Raw genomic sequence first — 20,299 nt, forward strand, 5'->3', positions numbered from 1 at the left:
TACTCACGGGTTCACTCGCCAGGCACCAGTCAACTCGTAAACTCTAACGGGTTTAAGGGTTCACCCGTGAGTTTGATAACCTTGGCCTCAGCTGGTTAGGAGATAGCTGTAATTTGTTGAAAGTCGGCCAAAACATAACATCTGCCGAACTTCCTTGATTGACCAACACCCGGTGAACCTTCCTTCCGCCGTAACAAGTGAGACTACAATGGGATCGTTGTCATGAGGCACAACATCCCTAAGATCTTCCTTGGTGAACGTAATGTCCACATCGGGTGAATGATGCTCAAAAACTTCTACTGACATCACCGACCTCGCATATTTCTTCCGCTGTGATGCAGTACACCCACCACCCGAGAAACCTCTAGCTATAGTGTGAATCTCGCCGTGAAGGGGTACTTCATGTTGTTGTCCCTCATCACTCACCGATTGCAAGTCTGACTATTGACCTGTTTGTTTCTCCAGCAAGTAATCTTTCAAGAACCCGCACTTCACCAACTCAACGAGTTGGTGACCCAAAGCCAAACACGAATTAATGGAATGGCCAAAACTCTTGTGGAACTCACACCACACATCCGGTTTTGGCCCCAACACCTTATATGTCGCCTTCTCAGGCACTTTAATCCTGGCGGCAATATTCGGAATGGCAATCAAGTCAGCCAATCCCATCACAAACTCGTACCTCGGAGGGCGATTAAACTCCTTAGGTCGCCCTGACCCCTTTCCTTTGTTCTTCTCTGGATCATAAGGATGGTGCATCCTCTGATCCTTCTTCCCAGTCGCCGCCTCCATCACCCTCTGCGGCTGAAACCTCGTATGAACCCGTGGCTTAGCTGGAGCCACATTTCCCTGTTTCTCATAAACTTCGCTCTCAGCAGCGATATGGACCACAGCACGTCGTCGAATTTCAGCAAACGTGGCGGGGTGACTCCTAATCAACGATTCGCTAAACGGTTCAGGTAACACGCCCTTTTTGAAGGCGTGAACAAACATGTCTTCGTCTTTACCTAGCAAACGAACAATCCGAGCTCCAAATTTGTTCAAGTAATCCTTTAAAGACTCCCCTTGATCCTGTCTCACATCAAACAAGTCGTAAGACACTAATGGCGGCGCCTTATTCACTATGTACTGCTCAACAAACATTTTGGAAAACTGCTGGAAGGTGGTAATATGACCAGTAGACAAACTAACAAACCACTCCAGCGCTGTACCACTGAGAGTACTCATGAATACTTTACAATAAACCGCATCTGAACCACCCGAGAGCATCATCTGCGTGTGAAACGTAGTGAGATGAGCTTCAGGATCTTCTACACCGGTGAAGGATGCTTTCACCGCCACCATATTCGCAGGAACCGCCGTGTCCATGATCTCCTGAGAAAACGGCATCGAAAAAATACGCGACGGAGACGGCGGTGCAACTCTGTCCACGTTTGCACGCTCCTTCTGCTCCTGAAAGGCTTTACGCAACTCTTCATTGACTCTGTTAAGCTCTTCGTTTCTAGCCTGAGAGGCCACTAGATCCTCGTGCATTCTCTCTTGTTCAGCACGCGATGCAGCCACGTTCTCTTGCAATGCCCGCATCATCTCCATTACTTGCGCCATAGTCACAGCGCCCTCCCCGGTCGATGGTGCGACTGAACTGGATCGTGTTGTCCTCATCCTTTCTCAATAGACTTCAGAAAATCACACTATGTTCACAGGATTGTACAATCGCAAACGTTCTAAACCAAAATTCTGAAAATGCTTTACGGCTCGATAAAACCTCTAAGAAATCAGTACGAAACTTCAAACTCTTCCAACAAACTCCAGAAAGGCGGTTGATCCAGCAATCAATCGGTAGAGACTTCAGCAAACTCAAAGAAACTCCAATTCCCCGATTAAAATTCCAAACAAACGGTGAAAACCTCAGAAAACCGATTACGACAGCAAACAATCGAACAGAGATAACCAAAACTTCAATAAACTTGAACTGTGGTTGGGAATCACCTTTTACACGGCCCTACGGTAGGCGACAAATGATCCAGTCAGTTGACTAAACACAAGAATGTTGCCTCATCACGATCCATACTCACCAGCTTCAACGCTACGTGTACTTCAAGTCTTCGTTCCAAATTTCCTCGGATGAGAACCTGAAATTACAGAATAGCGCCACTGCGGCCGGTGCACTCCTACAGTCAAGTCAACAGCAGGAACACCAAAAACTCAGAGAAACTGGATTCTGTGGAACCGTGCTCAAGTGCTCTCTCTTAGAAAATGAATCGTAATCAAGAATCCCCTTTCAAATTCTGTTAAGTTTAGTTTTTATACCTATGCATTTTCTCTCTCCAGACAGTTACACTTTTGGACACGTGGCTCGTATCCAACTCTCCACGTGTCATCATCTGGGGCTAAAGTAACTCAATCGTCATTTCTATGTGTCTCGTTACGCGACTAAGTTACCCATACAAGGAGTAACCTAGCACGTAACGCACTCTGGAATGCACACCTGACAAGGCTAGTACCAGAATGCAACAGAGTACACCACCTCTGTGGTACCGCCTATTGCAAGTGCCACCTTCTTCACTGACACGCCATGCATGTTCTAGCTAAGGAAACCTCGCTATCAATGAATGTCCATTATGGGAAACCTTATCACCGATGAGCAAGCTGCTTCCACTAACTCACTTCTCATGCTGGGACATGATCACCTTGTATCTTAACCTCTATGTTCCGTACTGATGTTTACACGCCTGTACCTCCTAACAGCTTTAATTAAGTTTACTGAAACATCCGACGATGTGCTTCTTACGGCGATCCCTGACCACTTGATCTTCTATTCAAACACGACGATGATATGAAACTCTGGCGACAAGCGACTATGTACACTAGAGAACGCCGCTTCAACAAATGGCGGCTATGTTAACTTCTTGGCTACTCGTCTTTCTCTCGACCACGTGTCCCTCCAAGCATGCTCCACATAGTCACTCACTGTCCACGCCATCACACCCGATGACCTGACCGGTACAATAACTTTAAATTAAATTTTGTCTTAATTTTGTATTGAAACTCAATTTAAAATAAAATAAAATAATTGTTCTATTTATAAACTTAAATCCAAACACGCATATTATACTATGAATGAAAAATTATAGTTGCACAGCATATAAGACAAGATACTCCTACTTTACATTCATATAATAATATATATTAATAGTTTATCTTAAAATATAAAAAAGAATATGATTAAAATAATAATATATTGAGTTATTAAGTGAGAGTAATTTTTTCGATAATGTTGCATATCGATAATCTTATATTATACTTACTTGAGTTGGTTTGATAGTGAGGGCTATTTGTGTAATTTGTGTGTGACTATCACATATTACATTCTTTTCAATTGTATTAGAATTTTTTTTATGGAAGCTTATTACTTAGGTTGATGTTTTGGTTGGATTTAAGGTTTAATTCACTTAAAATTAATCATAGAATGTTCACAGTTAGCTAAGTTTAATTAGTGGGATTTTTCTTATTACAATCCCATAATTTCTTTGTACAGTCCTATACTTTTTTTTTAGGTTATATAATTGGAGTCATAAAGGTAAAGTTGTAAAAGTGAGCATTCTTGAGTCAATTAAAATTGTATATTTTGCTTCAGATTTAAATATTCAATATGATCTACTAAAAACATAACTCTTGTGAATTGATCATGAGGTATGGTAGTGTCAAAACAGAAAAACATTAATAATCATGAGACTTGACAACTTTCGAAAGATAATATTGAACATTAACATCTAAGATTAACATTTGTTAGATATTTTACAAAATATGTGGTCCTCTTAGGAAAATTCCTTGATTTTATAATTCCAATTTAATCTAAATAGTAACCAACTTATGATAGGGTAGTTCTTGCATATCCGTTTAATTTCTAGTGACTCTTCACCCTGAATAAGATGAAAGGAACCTTCATAGTCTTTTCACAATCTGATGTTATATCTCATACATATGCTTTGTAATACTACACTATACTCATGCAATGTAAGATTACCTCCCCAATAACTATTAGATAGATAATCTAGAATGGTATTTATTACCTTCTAGTTTGACAGTTTCAAAGTTGATGAGAGACATGTTTTTAATAGTATTTAATTTTTTTATTATGAAAATATATTTAATTAAATGGTATTATAATTAAATATGTTTAGTTGTTTAATTATTAATACAAGATTATAAAAAGTGGTGGTTGAATTTATTTATTTAGAATTAAAATTACATAAGTTAAAACTGACGTATTACATTATATAATTATTATATAATTTTATTATAATACTGACAGTTAAAAACATCACATTATATCGTATATAATGACGTTTACATGTGTCGTGTTTTGCGTTGAAATCGTTTTAAATGAAATAAATTGCTACAATTTTGGCAGACATTAATTACATATAAAAATTGTCACTTTATACAAAGCGTTAAATGACGGGTGTTGCGACGGATGCATATGACTCTCATATTAAATTTTGTGACGGTTAATTTTATGATGGTTTAGGAAACTGCCACACGTGTATATTATAGTGTTTATAAATACCACTTTATAGAAAAATAGCCGTAACCATATACAAGATTTTTTTGTGTTTGCTAAAGTTTTTAAGAAAAATCTCTATTTTTTACTTCAAAAGTTTTTCTATGTCACATAAGATTTTTTACTAAGGATTATTGTTTTGATTTATTACTATTACTACTGTTATATATAATTGTTAAATTAATATAAAAAAAATTTAATTTACTTTTATACGTTTAGAACCCTTATTATATTTTTAAATATTTTGTATTAGTTGATTTTCAATAATACGGTCTAGATTCATATCATCGAGTTTATAACGAAGGTATTAAATTTTTTATGAAAAACAATCAACAATAATTATTAAGAAAAATGAAATGATTTTATTTTTTATATTTTTTATTGCTAAATAAACGAGGAAAGTAGAGTGTAATATTGGTGGTGACATTTTTTTTATTAGATATTTGTTCAATAATTACTTAAAATTTGCTAATAAAATCAAAATGAATTTTTAATTATGAAGAAAAGGATTGAAGAATTGATGTTATGAAATTACTACGAGATCATAGGCGCAACAATGTTTGTGTATCCACATTTTTTTTTTACTCAACTTTCATGATAATAGAAATTTAATATATATACAGAAATGACTCTGAAATTGAAAAACAAAAAAGATGAATTGATTAAACAACATTTTTTTCTTCTTCTCCTGTTTGAGTCTCTCTTTTTCTTCAAGTTTTTTCTTTTCTTCCATTGGTAGTTTTGGGATAGAAAGTGTGATGATGATCATGTTAAGATTATGATTGACTTGATCATAGATACAAAAGAATAATAGTTTTACCAAAAAATATAATTGTTTGAAATAGAGTGAAGATGGTGATTGAAAATGGAAGTTATTATGTGAGATTTGGTGTGGAAACATGAGAGAGTATGTTCCTTCTCTTCCTATTATTGCTTTAAAATAAGGAAGTAAGAAAAGAGTGGGGAGTTAGCATAAAACAAATTAATATTAATATTAATTTAAAAATTAAAAAATAATTTTATTTCTTAAATAATTTATATGAAATGACAAAATATTCTATCATACTAATAAAATAAGATATATTAAATAAGGAAAGAATTGAAAAAAAAAGTGTGTACACAAAAAAAATCAATTATAATGGATAATCCCCTTTATATATAGATATAGATTATGCAAATATTATGAGAAAATAATTTAGTAATATAACATAGATAATATATATACCAACAGATAAGCACACAATTATTATATTAAATTCATAAAACAACTTATACCTTTTAATTTTTTTTTAAAGAATAAAATAAAAGAGTTGAGATGTACTATAATTAAAGTTATAATAAGTTATTGTTTTAAATTCAGTTAAACTTTATAAAATAAAGGTTACTAAAAATGAAAATATAATTTAATTTTTTATAAATTTGTAACTATCATGTTTATAATTACTAGCATTTTTTTAATAATTATTATATATGTATTTATATTTATTAAAATTAACTATAAATTTATACTGTAATATTCTAATTTGTGAGTGTATTTGCAATTTTTTAAATATCAACCTATATATCTTTATTTTCTATTATCATAAATTTATGTGTTTTTATATATATTGTAATTTTGTTATAAACTTATATATTTTTATATATCACTAGAACAAAAGTGTTTGATAATAAAATTATATAAATGACGGTTATCAATTATATAAATTTACGAGAATTGTCACTATATTGCTTTCTAGAAACCCCAAAACCTCTCTTAGTTTAAGTGCAGGGGTGCAGGAAGAAAGTATGTAATTAGTGATGGACAAAGACAGAAAGCCCAAGCTCAACTTGCGGGACAAATAAAAAATAGAAACAAATTTGGGCGATGTTTACTTGCACCTTATCAATTTTGAACCTGCATTTAATTTTCATGTGAAATAATAAAAATGTATTTAAATAAAAGGAAAATGTGAATAAAAATACATTCCAGACTTGTTATTCCGAGATATATTTTTGGATTTTTTTCAATTTTTTTTTTTCGTTATAAAATTACTTTTCCCAAATAGAATTTTGATTTTTAAATTTTATTTTGAATTTTAATTTTTAGAACAGAATAATCTATTCTGTTTTAATTTTTTAAAATAGCAGTTTTGGAAATTAAAAAATATGTAGGGTGCATGTTAAAAAGGCTAAGTATAGAAAGAATTTGTATTATCCTAAATCCACCATGACCAACATTATATTAAAGACTATTTCGTTTTGTACCCCCATTTCTACCTGATGTGTAAAAGACAACACTACCCATCTTGCTGTCACCTCTTGCCGCTGTAACTCTCTTGCCAGCCCATATATTTCGCTGTTACTGTTTTTCCATATGCTAGGGATTATGTAATTTAAAAACTTTTTATGCAGAAGATTATTTTCAAATTATAAAATTTAGAATATAATATTAATTTTTAAATTAATTTTTTTTTAATTTTTAGAATTTATAATCTAATTTTTTTGTGAATTATACTATCTAAAAAACTTTTATACTAAATAATAAAGTAAGAATTTTAATAGGAATGCACAAGAAAAGTATGGATTGTAAAGAGAAATTTCTTGCATTAAAATAAAATATCATGAAGGTGTACAAGTAAACTTAAATGGCTTTACTTTATGCTTTGAATTTGATAGAATTTAGTTATTTGATATTAGGAAGAATCCCTTTAAATATCATGTTTCCTGGCTTTTTAAATGCACCAAATAACTGAAAATGAGATCAATTGAATATTTGAATTTTCTCCCTAATGCAACCCTCAAGTTCCAGATATATTATTTCCCTATAAAAGATGGATATCCACACTTATAATAATATATAAGCTTCTTGTTTGATAGTGTATCAATATATAAACTTGGTAAATATAGATAATGAAATTTCAATCTATTTAGTTATTTTTTATTTTTATTTTTTTATCGACAATAAAAAATTAATAAATGTGAGTCACTTCAGGGGTAGTTTAACCTTTATACAAAGGAAACAAGAGATACCAAACCAACTACTAGCTAAAATCCCCAAACTAACAAACACAAGCACTAACCGGACATAGACTTAAACTACATCAAACAATCATTCTCATACACTCCAAAGGTATCATACACCAACTAGAAAAGGGAAACGAAGCGGATCGAGATCTAACATTAATCCAAGACCAAACCTTTGCTTGCACCCGTGCACACACTTCAGACGCATCAGCCACTCCTCTGTTGAAGATAATAAAATTCCTGTGTTTTGGAAATATGAAAAGATGCAACCATTTACCCTCAAATATGTATAGATCTACTACTCACACCTATAATTTTGTATGTTAAGTTTATCTCAAAATAAGCTCATGTGATAGGACAAGGTGAATAATACCTTTACCTTATTATATCTCTATAAAACTTTTAATTTGTATATATCTTTCAAAATTATTTCTAACTAAACTACTAAATAGTATTTCATTATATTATTTATAGTTAATTTATTAATGTGATTATACAATTTAGAAAAATATTCATTCCTTACAAGTTTTATATTTATTTTAATGTATTTTGGACCTAGATCTCGATCAAGCTTAAAATTATTTTTCTGATCATACTATAATGTATTTTAATGAAAAAAAGTTAAGGTAATAACCCTAAGCTATATGAAGCTTTTGAAATTGGAATGAATTATGTAAAGAGTGGTGTGGACAAAACTATTTACTCTTTATAAATGTTATCATATCCATATTAATAAATAAATATTTTGTTACCGTTATTATCTCCAATTAGTATAATCTAATAAAGGAAAGGATCAATTAAGGATAAAATAGTATTTTTAATTATAATTTCATAACCAAAAATTACTAATTTAACAGCAAGTGATGTTTGGAAGTTAGAATGTTTATGAAGTTTGGATACTGTATTTGTATACAACTGTTTACACTTCTGCGTTTTTTTTTACAAAAACTTGTGCTTTTTCGTTTTTCATATTTTATTAAACTGATAGCCTATATCAAAATGTCATAGCATACATAAATTTCATTGCATATATAAAACCTTTATAAAAAAATAAACTTATTTTAATCATGTTTAATCCTTTATAAAAATCAATATCTTTTTTATCAGTCAAAAATTAATAAATTAAAAAAAAACACTTAAAAATGTTCCAATTCTTATACATAAAAAAAAGTTAATGTTTAATTATTAATTGAAAAAAAAATGCTGATATAAATTAAAAAAAGTCAAATTAATTTGGTTGAAACTCTTTTTCAAAATATATATATATATATATATATATATATATATATCTTTAAACACATTAACCAATCACAAATGTATTAATTTTCAGTTGAAAATATCACAATTACCTTTTATACATTACTTTACTTAAAAAATACAAAAACAAGATAAAAAAAAATTCCAAAATAATATCCTCCTAAAATTCAAATTAAACAACATTGCTAAGAGTAAACGACTAAGTAAAATATGGAACAAGAGATTACATTTAAAGCTTCAATGACAAATCAAGATTGCAAGCTGGTTCGTCGGAAGTTTCTTTTGGAACATAATGATCACCAATTTTTGTTGTTGCAAGAGTAGTCATCTTTCTAACTTGGCTTGAGGAAGTGACAACACCATTTGTAAAAAGAGGCTGTATTTCAATATTGATTCTATCGTTGTCATCTTTCGGCTTCAAACTAAGAGTTGCACCACTCTTTATAATTGGATAATCATTTTTCATATTTCTAAACCCATCAAATATTAACTTCTCATGATCCCTTTTAAACAATGAATGCTCATATCTTGAAGTCTTAGGAAGCTTGTGAATCATGGAGTCACTTCGAATTCCAAGTGCGTCGTTGAAGGATCTTCCATGAAGGGAATGAGAGTTATAAAAACCTGAATAATATGGGTAATAAGGAAATTGTGCTAACCCTTTAACATCAAAACCTTGACGAAGTTTTGCAACAACACGTTCTTGTTTGTGTGCATTTTGGTGTCCTCCCAAAGCTTGTGAGGTAGAAAACTCTTTGTTGCAATAATTGCAAGAAAAAGTCTTTGTTTTTTCTACCTTGGTGTTCTTCTTAACTGCACATTTGGAGTGAGAAATAGATGAATCAATTACCTTCTTATGTGATTGTTCTTGAATAATATCATCATCCTTTGACATCTTCATGAAATCAACCAACACTCTAGTGTTAGAATTTGAACCTTGATTTTGATGAGGAACAAGACTCTTTTTCTCACAATACTTCATTACGATGGGTTATAATGAACAATGAATTGAAAGAAAGTTCTATAAACTTTTGAAATTGAGAATGAATTATGAAAAGAACATAAGGAATGTTATTTATTTTAGACAAGTGTTATCACATTTACATTATTAAATAAGGTAATAAATTGCATTGTGTTATTATTTTCAATCAGTATAATCTAAAATATAAAAGAAAATCAAAATAATATTTTCAACTACTTCAATCACACAAATTTCCATGTTTAACCACAAGAATGTGCATAAATTACTATTTTTATATTTATTATACATTATATCAATCATACTACAATCAATTAGAACACAAGATAAATGAGTACATTTGAAATTTATTTTATTACTGTTTAGTTACTTATAATATAATCATGAAAGGATATACAATAAAATATTAACTTAATGGCCTCTGTTTTTCAAAAGCAACCCATCCCACCCTCTTTCAATTTGTTTTAGACTACATCATTTTGTTTTCCTTCCGATTTAATTTGTTTTAGAATTACGATTAATTTAAACCATCTTTATTATATTAAATAGCGTAAATTGCGATTTAATGTTAAATTAATTTCTTTCATTACAAAATTGACGGGTGAAAGATTTCTATGAAAAGAATTTAGGAAGTGGCATGACATTCGTGTTTAAAAATGAGTAGTTATGTATAAAATTTAAAATAAAGAGTGTAACAATTATAAACACAATTTCAGTTCTTATATCATAGTTATAACTTTAAAATCTGAATTTTATAAAATATTACTAATATCTTATATTATAAGAATAAATTTTATTTTTTTTATCTTTAAGCAATTATTTTTTCAAGAAATTCAAATAAAAATATCATTAAAATAAGATTTTACATTCTCTACGTTAGAACAAAAGTTACAATAAAGTGTTAAAAACGATGTGACGCAAATAAAACTAAAAAACCCTTAAAATCTCCTATTATATTCTTGCAATAGAAGTAACCTTAAAATATTTTAAAATTTCAACAATTTGTTTATATGATATCTTGTTTATATCTTGCTTACGAGGATGTTCCAAAATAAATTTTAAAAGATAATAAAGTTTAATAAATAACATTACTTATCAGTGCGCGCGCGTATATTAATTATTAAAGATTTTATTTGTATCAAAATATAAATATTTAAGATTGAAATCATATCAAATTTTATTTTTGAATATTTTATTTTATCAATTAAGATTTAAAATTAATTTCTTTCATGTTCTTTTGTACTGTTTTAAAAGATATGTTGGTAGCTTACTTAAATAATCAAGTTTACATAAAAAAGAATAATAACATGCACGATTTCCTATTCAAGGTAATATTTATCAGAACATAATTATTTAAGTTGGAAATGAAATCATATAATGTTTTACCATATAAATATAAATCTTGATAGTTCTCTTCTTGTATTAAGTATCATCTTTTATATTTTATTCATAACTTTTGTATATTATTGTTATTGTTGTACATAAATTTTTGGTACAACATGTTACCATCTCACGGTCATTTATTTTTCCATATTATCTTTTGTTTAAGACCCTTTTTTAACTCAACTATAATATTATTATAAATAATTGTCTATTAATTATGTGAAAAAAAAATATTTTTAATCGTAAATTAACACTTGCTAAATATTTAAACATATATTGAGTTGTAAAAAATATGATATTTCCTGATTTTAATTCCTATAAAAAAATATTTTGTCGTCTCAAATTGGTGTTTTATTTATCTAACATAATATGTTCGAATTTAATTGTCATTTGTTTTTCCGACTAGAATATTATTCTTTTTTTTATTTTACAATTGTTTTTAAATAGAAATAAAATAAATAATTGCATTTATTTGTTATATGATATGATATGAAATCAAACAATTTATTTAAAGTAAAAAAATAATAAATTATATCATTTGAGTATCATTTCTTATCTTAATTTTATCTTAGAAAAAGTTTTTGTAAAAGGAGTAACGTTTCTAGACATACTTATTAGGTGATCAGGAAAATGGAAAATGGTTTGTGCGAAGAGAGGAAGGAGTTAGGGAATATCAAATAACGTGTTTATTTTTCTTCCAAAATATTCATTTTGACAGTGTTTATAAGCAAACACTTTAACCAAGGAAAAAATTCAAAAAATTGATGAACTTCTATAAATAAAAATTCTTATTTGGAGATATTGTTAATTGTTAATAATAATAATTACATATTTTACCATAAAGAATTTGTTACGTTGAATCAATCCATTAAATTATGTGACTTAATTAGTTACTTGCTTGATTAAAATAGTTATATATATATATATATAACTTTGTTAACTTAAGAAAATTTTATTGTATGTTACATTACTTTCTTAAGAAAAATCACTAATTGATTAACTATTTGAGTTAATTGATTGATTTAATGAAACAATATTTTACACTATTCATGTTATACATTCAAACTTATCTTCACCGGTTAAAATTTACTTTTTAATTTTTTCAATTTTATATTCCTCTTCATTATCAGAATTCAATAATTATGAGCACATGTTTCACCAGCCAATGAAGAAATTAGAAATGCAACACACAAATATTTTAGAAAATTTTAAAATCTAATATCAAAAAAGGAAAATAAAGTGGATCTATTTTATAAAAAGTTACTCTAATCATCAGATTTAACCCCAAACAACTTCAAAGGATAAAAAAATATTATCAAAATTAAAAATTAACCATGCAACTCACTTTAGACAAATATAATTCAGTTTTATCCGATAATCATTAATCAAACACGAACTATTCTATCTCCTCAAATATTGTATAAGGATTCATTTACCTCTGAAGTGATTTACATTTATATATCTATTATTGCTGATAAAAAAAATAAAATTTTATCTTTAAAAAACAATCTGATTTTGATCGGCTTTTTTATGAGTTTGTAAATAAAATAAGCAATACAAATAACAAGTGAGTGTTCTAAATATTATTTAGCAACTCAATCGAGATCTAACCTTAAAACTAACAATAATCGTCATAATGCTTAATTTTGAGGTTTAATTATTTTGTGAAGTGATTTACAAACGACAGAAAGAAAATAAAAATATACATAAAATAAAAAAATACGTAAAAGAAAGGGGAAGACATAGAGTAAGCGGAGACAAATGAAAAAAAGGAAAAAGTCATTTACAAACCCTAAACTTATTAAATAAAATGTCAATTGGGTTGATGCTAAAGTAATTAAAAATAATTATTTATCTTCGCTTAGACCCACTTATTATTTTTTAGTTTTATTTAAATTCTTATTTACAAATAGGTGTTTGACGCTGACATTTCATTAATTAAACAGTATATTCAACCGATACTAACGTAATATATTTTTTTTACCTAAGCCAACTTTTTTGTATTTTATTTAAATTATTATTTTTAAATACAGTTTGTGTCGGCTATAGTGATATTGGAGTTTAATTATTTATTGTAATTTGAATTGGGGATAGAATTTGAAGAAGTGGATGTGTGAGGATTTCAAGGAAGAGTATGAAGAAAAATGAGTGTGTTTGAATTGAGGTATCTTAGACTAAATTTGTGAGGAAAATTTATTAGAGTCTAAGATTTTTTTTTTAAAGATACTAAATGTAAGTTTACAAATTTACCGTTTTACTTAAATTTTTTAAAATAATGAAATATAAGAAATTTTTTTAGTATATTTGAGTTAATTAAAATTTTATGAATTTATTTTATATAAAAGCTTTCATGTTATACTTCATTATGCAATTTGACATTTCAGTTAGGCTGACACTTTAAGCAACAACAATCATCTGCCATCACATGAAAAAAATATTATTAAACAAATAAAAAACAAAAAAAATACAAAAATATGGGGGACTAGACCAAAACTCATATGCTAACAAAAATGATACATAGGTAGACTATACCTATACATACGATTTTAATAACAAACTAGATGGAAGCCTATTATACCAATGAAATGGTTCTCTATGAATAAATCTTAAATTAACTAACTTATCAACACATGCATTTTCTTCACGAAAAATATGAGGAACCATAAACCTGAATTTTTCACAGGAATTAATTAAGAGAAGTATTCAATCGAATACAAAGCATCAACGAAACATTAGTCCAAGCAGTAAACGCAACACAAACCAAGGCAGAATCACATTCAAGCCAAACATTAGTAAGTCCCATCTTTTGAGCTTCCTCCATAGCATGTATAACTCCATAAAACTAACCATAGTAGTCTGAATTTCAAGAAAACACAGAGAAAGCACCAATAAACTCTCCCATACTCTCACGAAAAATACAATCACAAGTAGCAAGATTAGGATATCCCCTAATAGCCCCATCAGTGTTAATTTTAACCCAGCCAAGTGAAGGAAACTCCCATATAATAAGAAGAAGGCAAAGAACTTTACCACTACGAGTATTAATACTGAAAAATTTAATCACATTGAAATCGAACATATCATTATTCATTGAAGCTTATTAAGTCTTTAATTACCGAAATAACCCTAGAAACCTCAATCTTATCCTAAAATTTGGCATAAACTTTAATTACCGAAATACCAAAATGAGCTTTACTGAAGGATTTTAAAAGTTTATGGAAGTGCCTGAAGAAATAATGAAAATGCAGGAAGAAACTATCCCTAAAGGATTATCCTAAATAATACACATTCAGAAGATGTGCAAAAGACAAAACTACCCATCTAACTGTCAACTCTCTTGTTATGGGTCACCTCCTTGTCATCATTGTTGTTACTGCTTTTCCATCTATTCCATCTATTGTATTTTGACTTAAAAAAAAAAACTAATTCAGCAACTTTCTTTTGGATTAATCCAAATTGTATAAGGAATTACATAACTTTTAAAAAAAATTATGTAAAAAATTATTTTCAAATTATAAAATTTGAAATACAATATTAAAAAATTTGTTGATTTACTATCTAAAAGACCTTTAAACTAAATAATAAAGTAAGGATTTTAATATGATCATAAATGCACAAGAAAAGTATGGATTGTAAAACTGCATTCAAAATTGAATTATTTTAGTTTTTTTTATATATATGAAAGTAATTTCTTTGTTGTTCAGTGTTTATTTATTTATTTTTATTTATTAAGCAATTTAAAAATTTATATTAATCGAAAAAAATTAATATTTATTAAATATTAATTTTATATTAGTTCCTTTTAAATTTTTGTGAGTTGTATGATGTTAAAAGAAATACTAACAAAAGAAATTCATATTTTTACTCAGAAAAAATAATTTTCTGTGAGATGAAAAAATTGGGTATGTCACCTAATATCTTGCTAAGTATAGATTTCTTTTTAATATTGGATTTTTTTGCAACTTAAGTAACTCATTAAGAAACTACCATTAGAGATGCTCCAAGTACAGATTAAATAAAATTAATCTCTTTAAAACTTTTAATTCCATAAATTTAAATAGAAAACATTATTTTATAAAATCAAATTATAAAAAATTATTCTATTGTCAATATTTTTCTTATCAATAACTTTACTTTGGTAATTTAATTGAAAATTTTGAATAAAAATATGTTCAATTATGGATCTTAATAAAAATGGAAAGCCTCAACTCTTCCAACCTCAACGTAGGATTGACTACTTCTGACATGGGTCAATGTTACTAGTGATTAAGAAGGGTGTAAAGAGAGAATGTTGTTGGTGATTAAGGATAAGACTACTTTACTATGTATGAAAATTAAACTTTAATAACTTTAAATAAAAATTAAACATTAAAGCAAGTTAATTTTAAATATATTATTTTAGTTCTAAAATTATTGTTCGAGATTAGCTAGTAATTATGGTGGATGGTGTCTAAGTAATTAAAACACCTTTACATATTTGAATCTCTAGTCACTTAGATTTTTGTAGATCTAATTTTTTTTTGTCAAATAAAAATAAGCAAATTTCATTCAAATGAATGATTTTTTTCTAAATTATAATTAGATATTTCTTTTGGAACTTGTTAATCTAATTAAGAATTAGATATTTAAATTATAAATACACGTATATTTAGTAATTAGATTTCATTCTGTTTTGATTTTTTCTGTTAGGTGTTGGCTCTTCTCCCTCTTTAGGATGTGGGTTGCTAGTTGAGGTGTGTTTTATTTTCATGATTTGTATAAGGGTTGGATATGAATGACAATGCGGGACAGCCTGCAACACGCTACAAAAAAAAGCGTGAGGCGGACTCACTAATCTAGCCCGCTGACTCACTTAAGCTTGTCTCACATAACCTGCAGCTCGCACGGGCCAACAGCGAGGCAGGCGGGTTGGATTATATACCTCATTCACATATTATTGTAGTGTCATATTTATTTTATTTTATTTAAAAAATGAATTTAATTTACCAAAAAAATAATGTTTTATTTTAATCATTTTAAGAAGTTAGTTTTTTTTATCAGTAATAAAAAATAAATAAATAAGAACCACTTTAGGGTGATCTAACCCATGTACAAAAGCGCACAAAAACGAACAACCCCTCCTCTCATAAGTTTGTCATTAACTTCTTATTATAACAAATATAGTCTAACTAACCTAAATAAATCACTTATGTTTAATCAAATACATAAAAACTAGAAGATCCATACACTATTCAGAAAAGGAAAAACAAAATAAATGACTTTAGAGGTTACCTAGCCCCAAGTCTTTAGTTGAACCATGGAGTTAGTATGAAGAGTGACAATAAATTTAATTTTAAGTAAAGTCTTATATTTAAAATTTGTTAATAAAAAAATAATATCAAGAAGAGGTTTCAATAGGATAGTTAAAAAATTAGTCATCTTGGTTAAAATATTTTGTAACAAAACTTTGATAAGATATTCTTATACATTTACATACATATATGCAAAACAAAACTTTAATTATTTTTAATCAAGTCTTCTAACAACCCTCATACTTGAATTTACATATTTTTTTTATCTTAATTGAAGGAATTGAAAGAGAGATAAAATTAATTTTCATTTTTCAGTAGTAGGAATAAGGTTTTTTTTTATAATTAATAATTTTATTTTATTTTTTAAAAATATTTTTCTTATGTGGGCTGACTCGCAGGCCCGCAGATTACCTCTTATGTAAGGCGGGTCAGTAAAATGAGCTTGCATTCCTTGCGTGGGATAGACCAACCCAACCCGCATTTCACAGACTAAATGCGAGGCGGGCCTATGCAAGATAGGTCAGCCCGCATTGCCACCTTTAGAGTTGGATCACCCATGAAATGGTGCTATTTATTCTTTCTTTCTTACTGATAAAAAAAAAACTAAGATAAAAAAATAATAAAGAGTCGACATTTAAAGTTGAGTGTCAAATCAAAATTGCAAGTTGTTCAATCGAAAAATTCTTTTGAAATAGAATGATGAAGTTTTATTCAAGAGTATTGATATGTTTCTCGATGAAGTCTCGAGAACATTTGTAAAAAAAGACAAAATTTCAATTTTAACATTAGTTTTACTATTATCATGTTCTCTCTCCAAATTTAAAATTCCATCACTCCTCATAATTGAATATCCTCATAATTGAATAATGATGTCCCAAATTTTCAAATCCATCATTCTCAATTACCATAGTATTTTTTTCACAAATGTTGATATCTTATAATAGTAAGTTTTGAATTATGAAGTGAATTAGAAACCCTAATACCTAATAAACTCTTTGTAAAGAGAAACTTTGGACCTAGATCTTGACCAAACTTAAAATTCTTTTTCTGGATATACTATAATGTATTCTAATGAAGAGAATTTAAGGTAATAATAACATTAAGTTATATAAAGCTTTTGAAACTGGAAAACTATTTATTCTCTATAAATGTTACCATACCCACATTAATAAATAAATATTATGATATCGTCATTATCTTCAATTAGTATAATTTAAAATAGAAAACAATCAATTAAGGATAAAGTAGTATTTTTAATTATACTTCCAAAATAAAAAGTTACTAATTTAACAACGAGTGATGTTAGGAAGATATAACGTTTGTGTAATTCTCATATTGTATTTGTATAAAAGGGTGTACACTCTGCGTTTTTATGCAAAAACTTGTGCTTTTTCGTTTTTCATATTTTATTAAACTGATAACTTATAACAAAATGTCATAGCATGTATAAATTTTATTGCATATATAAAAGCTTTATAAAAAACAATAAACTTGTTTTAATCATGTTTAATTCTCTATAAAATTAATGTTTAATCATTAGTTGGGAGAGAAATGCATAACATGATACACATTAGAAAAAGTCAAATTAATTCGGATTGAATATTTTTTACTTTTAACTCACTAACCAATCACAAATGTATTAATTTTCAGTTGAAAATATCATAATTATCTTTTTTACATCACTTAAAAAAATACCAAATAAAAAAAATATCCCAAAATAATATCCTCCTAAAATTTAAACTAAACAACATTGTTAAGAGTAAAAGACTCAAGTAAAATGGAACAAAATACTGCATTTAAAGCTTCAATGACAAATCAAGATTGTAAGATGGTTCATTGGAAATTTCTTTTGGAACATAATGATCAACAATTTCCGTTGTTGGAAGAGTAGTCATCTTTCTAAGTTGACTAGATGAAATGGTAGCATCATTCGTAAAAAGAGTGAGTGTTTCAAGATTGATTCTATCATTGCCATCTTCCAACTTCAAACTAAGAGTTGCATCACTCTTTATAATTGGATAATCATTTTTCATATTTCTAAACCCATCAAATATTAACTTCTCATGATCCCTTTTAAACAATGGATGTTCATACCTTGAAGTCCTAGGATGCTTGTGAATCATGGAGTCACTTCGAAGTCCAAGAGCCTCATTGAAGGATCTTCCATGGAGGGAATGAGAGTTGTAAAAACTTGAATAATATGGGTAATAAGGAAATTGTGTTAACCCTCTAACATCAAAACCTTGACAATGTTTTGCAACAACACGTTCCTGTTTGTGTGCATTTTGGTGTCCTCCCAAAGCTTGTGAGGTAGAAAACTCTTTGTTGCAATAATTGCAAGAAAAAATCTTTGTTTTTACTACCTTTGTGTTCTTCTTTGCTGCACCTTTTGAGTGAGAAATAGATGAATCAATTACCTTTTCATCTGATGATTCTTGAGTAATATCACCATCCTTTGACATCTTCGTGAAATCAACCAACACTCTAGTATTAGAATTTGAACCTTGATTTTGATGAGGAACAAAACTCTTTTTCTCACAATATTTCATTACAATATAAGGTTAAAACGAGAGAGTTCTATGAAACTTTTGATGTTGAGAATGAATTAGACAAAAATAAATAAAAAAATCGAGAATATTATTTATTCTAGAAAAGTGTTATCATATCTACATTAATAAATAAGGTCATAAATTACATTCTTATTATTTTCCATCAGTATAATCTAAAATATAAAAAATCAAAGTAATATTTTCAACTACTTTAACCGCTAAAATTTCTAAATTTTACCATAAATGATGTGCAAAAATTACTATTTTTATATCTGTTATACATTATATCAATCATACTACAATCAATCAGAATACAAGATAAATGAGTACATTATTTATTTTATTACTATTTAGTTACTTAATATAATCATGAAAGGATATACAATAAAATATTAGCTTAATGGCCTTTGTTTTTCAAAAACAACCCATTCCACCCTCTTTCAATTTGTTTTATACTATATCATTTCGTTTTTCTTCCTATCTAATTTGTTTTAGAATTACGATTAATTTAAGCCATGTCTATTATATTAAACTGTGTAAATTACGATTTAATGTTTAAATTAATTTTTTTTTATTACAAAATGATGGGTGAAACGATTGATATGAAAAAGGAATTTAGGAAGTGGACATGACATTTATGTTTAGAAATGAGTAGTTATGTATAAAATTTAAAATAGAGACTGTAAATTTTTCATTTCTTAGATCATAGTTTTAACTTTAAAATCTGAATTTTATAAAATATTACCATGACCTTATATTATAAGAATACAAATTATTAATTTTTATCTTGAAACAATTATTTTTTTCAAGAAATTAAAAGAAGATTTTATACTACTCCTACGTTAAAACAAAAGTTACAATAAAGTGTTAAAAATGACGTGACACAAATAAATGTAAAAAAAACTTAAAACGTCCTACATTCTTGCAATAGAAATAACCTTAAAATAATTAAAAAATTCCAAGATCCCAATATAAAGTTATTGAAAACAAATATCTAAATATAGTTTGATTCCGTGCTCTTATCTTGCTTATATGTTGCTTAAGTGGATGTTTCAAAATAAATTTCAAAAGATAATAAAGTTTAATAAATAACATTACTTATCACTGCGCACGCGTATATTAATTATTCAAGATTGTATTTGTATCAAAACATAAATATTTAAGATTGAAATCATATCAATTTTTATTTTTGAATATTTTATTTTATCAATTAAGATTTAAAATTATTTTCTTTCATGTTCTTGTGTACTGTTTTAAAAGATATGTTGGTAGC

At 28.0% G+C, this 20,299-nt stretch overlaps 3 protein-coding genes across 3 annotated transcripts; all 3 read right to left on the reverse strand.

Annotated features, from left to right (window-relative positions):
- Positions 1-441: 441 nt before the first annotated feature.
- Positions 442-1,605, reverse strand: LOC137822192 (uncharacterized). Its single transcript, XM_068627092.1, has one exon. The coding sequence runs from the start codon at positions 1,603-1,605 to the stop codon at positions 442-444; it is 1,164 nt and encodes a 387-aa protein (XP_068483193.1).
- A 7,448-nt stretch (positions 1,606-9,053) lies between these two features.
- On the reverse strand, positions 9,054-9,806 carry LOC137822193 (zinc finger protein 7-like). The gene has a single exon (XM_068627093.1). It carries the CDS (start codon positions 9,804-9,806, stop codon positions 9,054-9,056), a length of 753 nt encoding a protein of 250 aa, XP_068483194.1.
- An 8,467-nt stretch (positions 9,807-18,273) lies between these two features.
- Positions 18,274-19,026, reverse strand: LOC137822194 (zinc finger protein 7-like). Its single transcript, XM_068627094.1, has one exon. The coding sequence runs from the start codon at positions 19,024-19,026 to the stop codon at positions 18,274-18,276; it is 753 nt and encodes a 250-aa protein (XP_068483195.1).
- Between the last annotated feature and the right edge of the window lie 1,273 nt (positions 19,027-20,299).

Source organism: Phaseolus vulgaris, chromosome 9 (assembly GCF_000499845.2).
Source record: "Phaseolus vulgaris cultivar G19833 chromosome 9, P. vulgaris v2.0, whole genome shotgun sequence".
NCBI classification, from domain to species: domain Eukaryota; kingdom Viridiplantae; phylum Streptophyta; class Magnoliopsida; order Fabales; family Fabaceae; genus Phaseolus; species Phaseolus vulgaris.

What these genes read in the sequence shown, in the direction of transcription:
- LOC137822192 (XM_068627092.1), bottom strand. Translation starts at nt 1,605, where the DNA reads ATGGCGCAAGTAATGGAGATGATGCGGGCATTGCAAGAGAACGTGGCT.
- LOC137822194 (XM_068627094.1), bottom strand. Translation starts at nt 19,026, where the DNA reads ATGAAATATTGTGAGAAAAAGAGTTTTGTTCCTCATCAAAATCAAGGT.
- LOC137822193 (XM_068627093.1), bottom strand. Translation starts at nt 9,806, where the DNA reads ATGAAGTATTGTGAGAAAAAGAGTCTTGTTCCTCATCAAAATCAAGGT.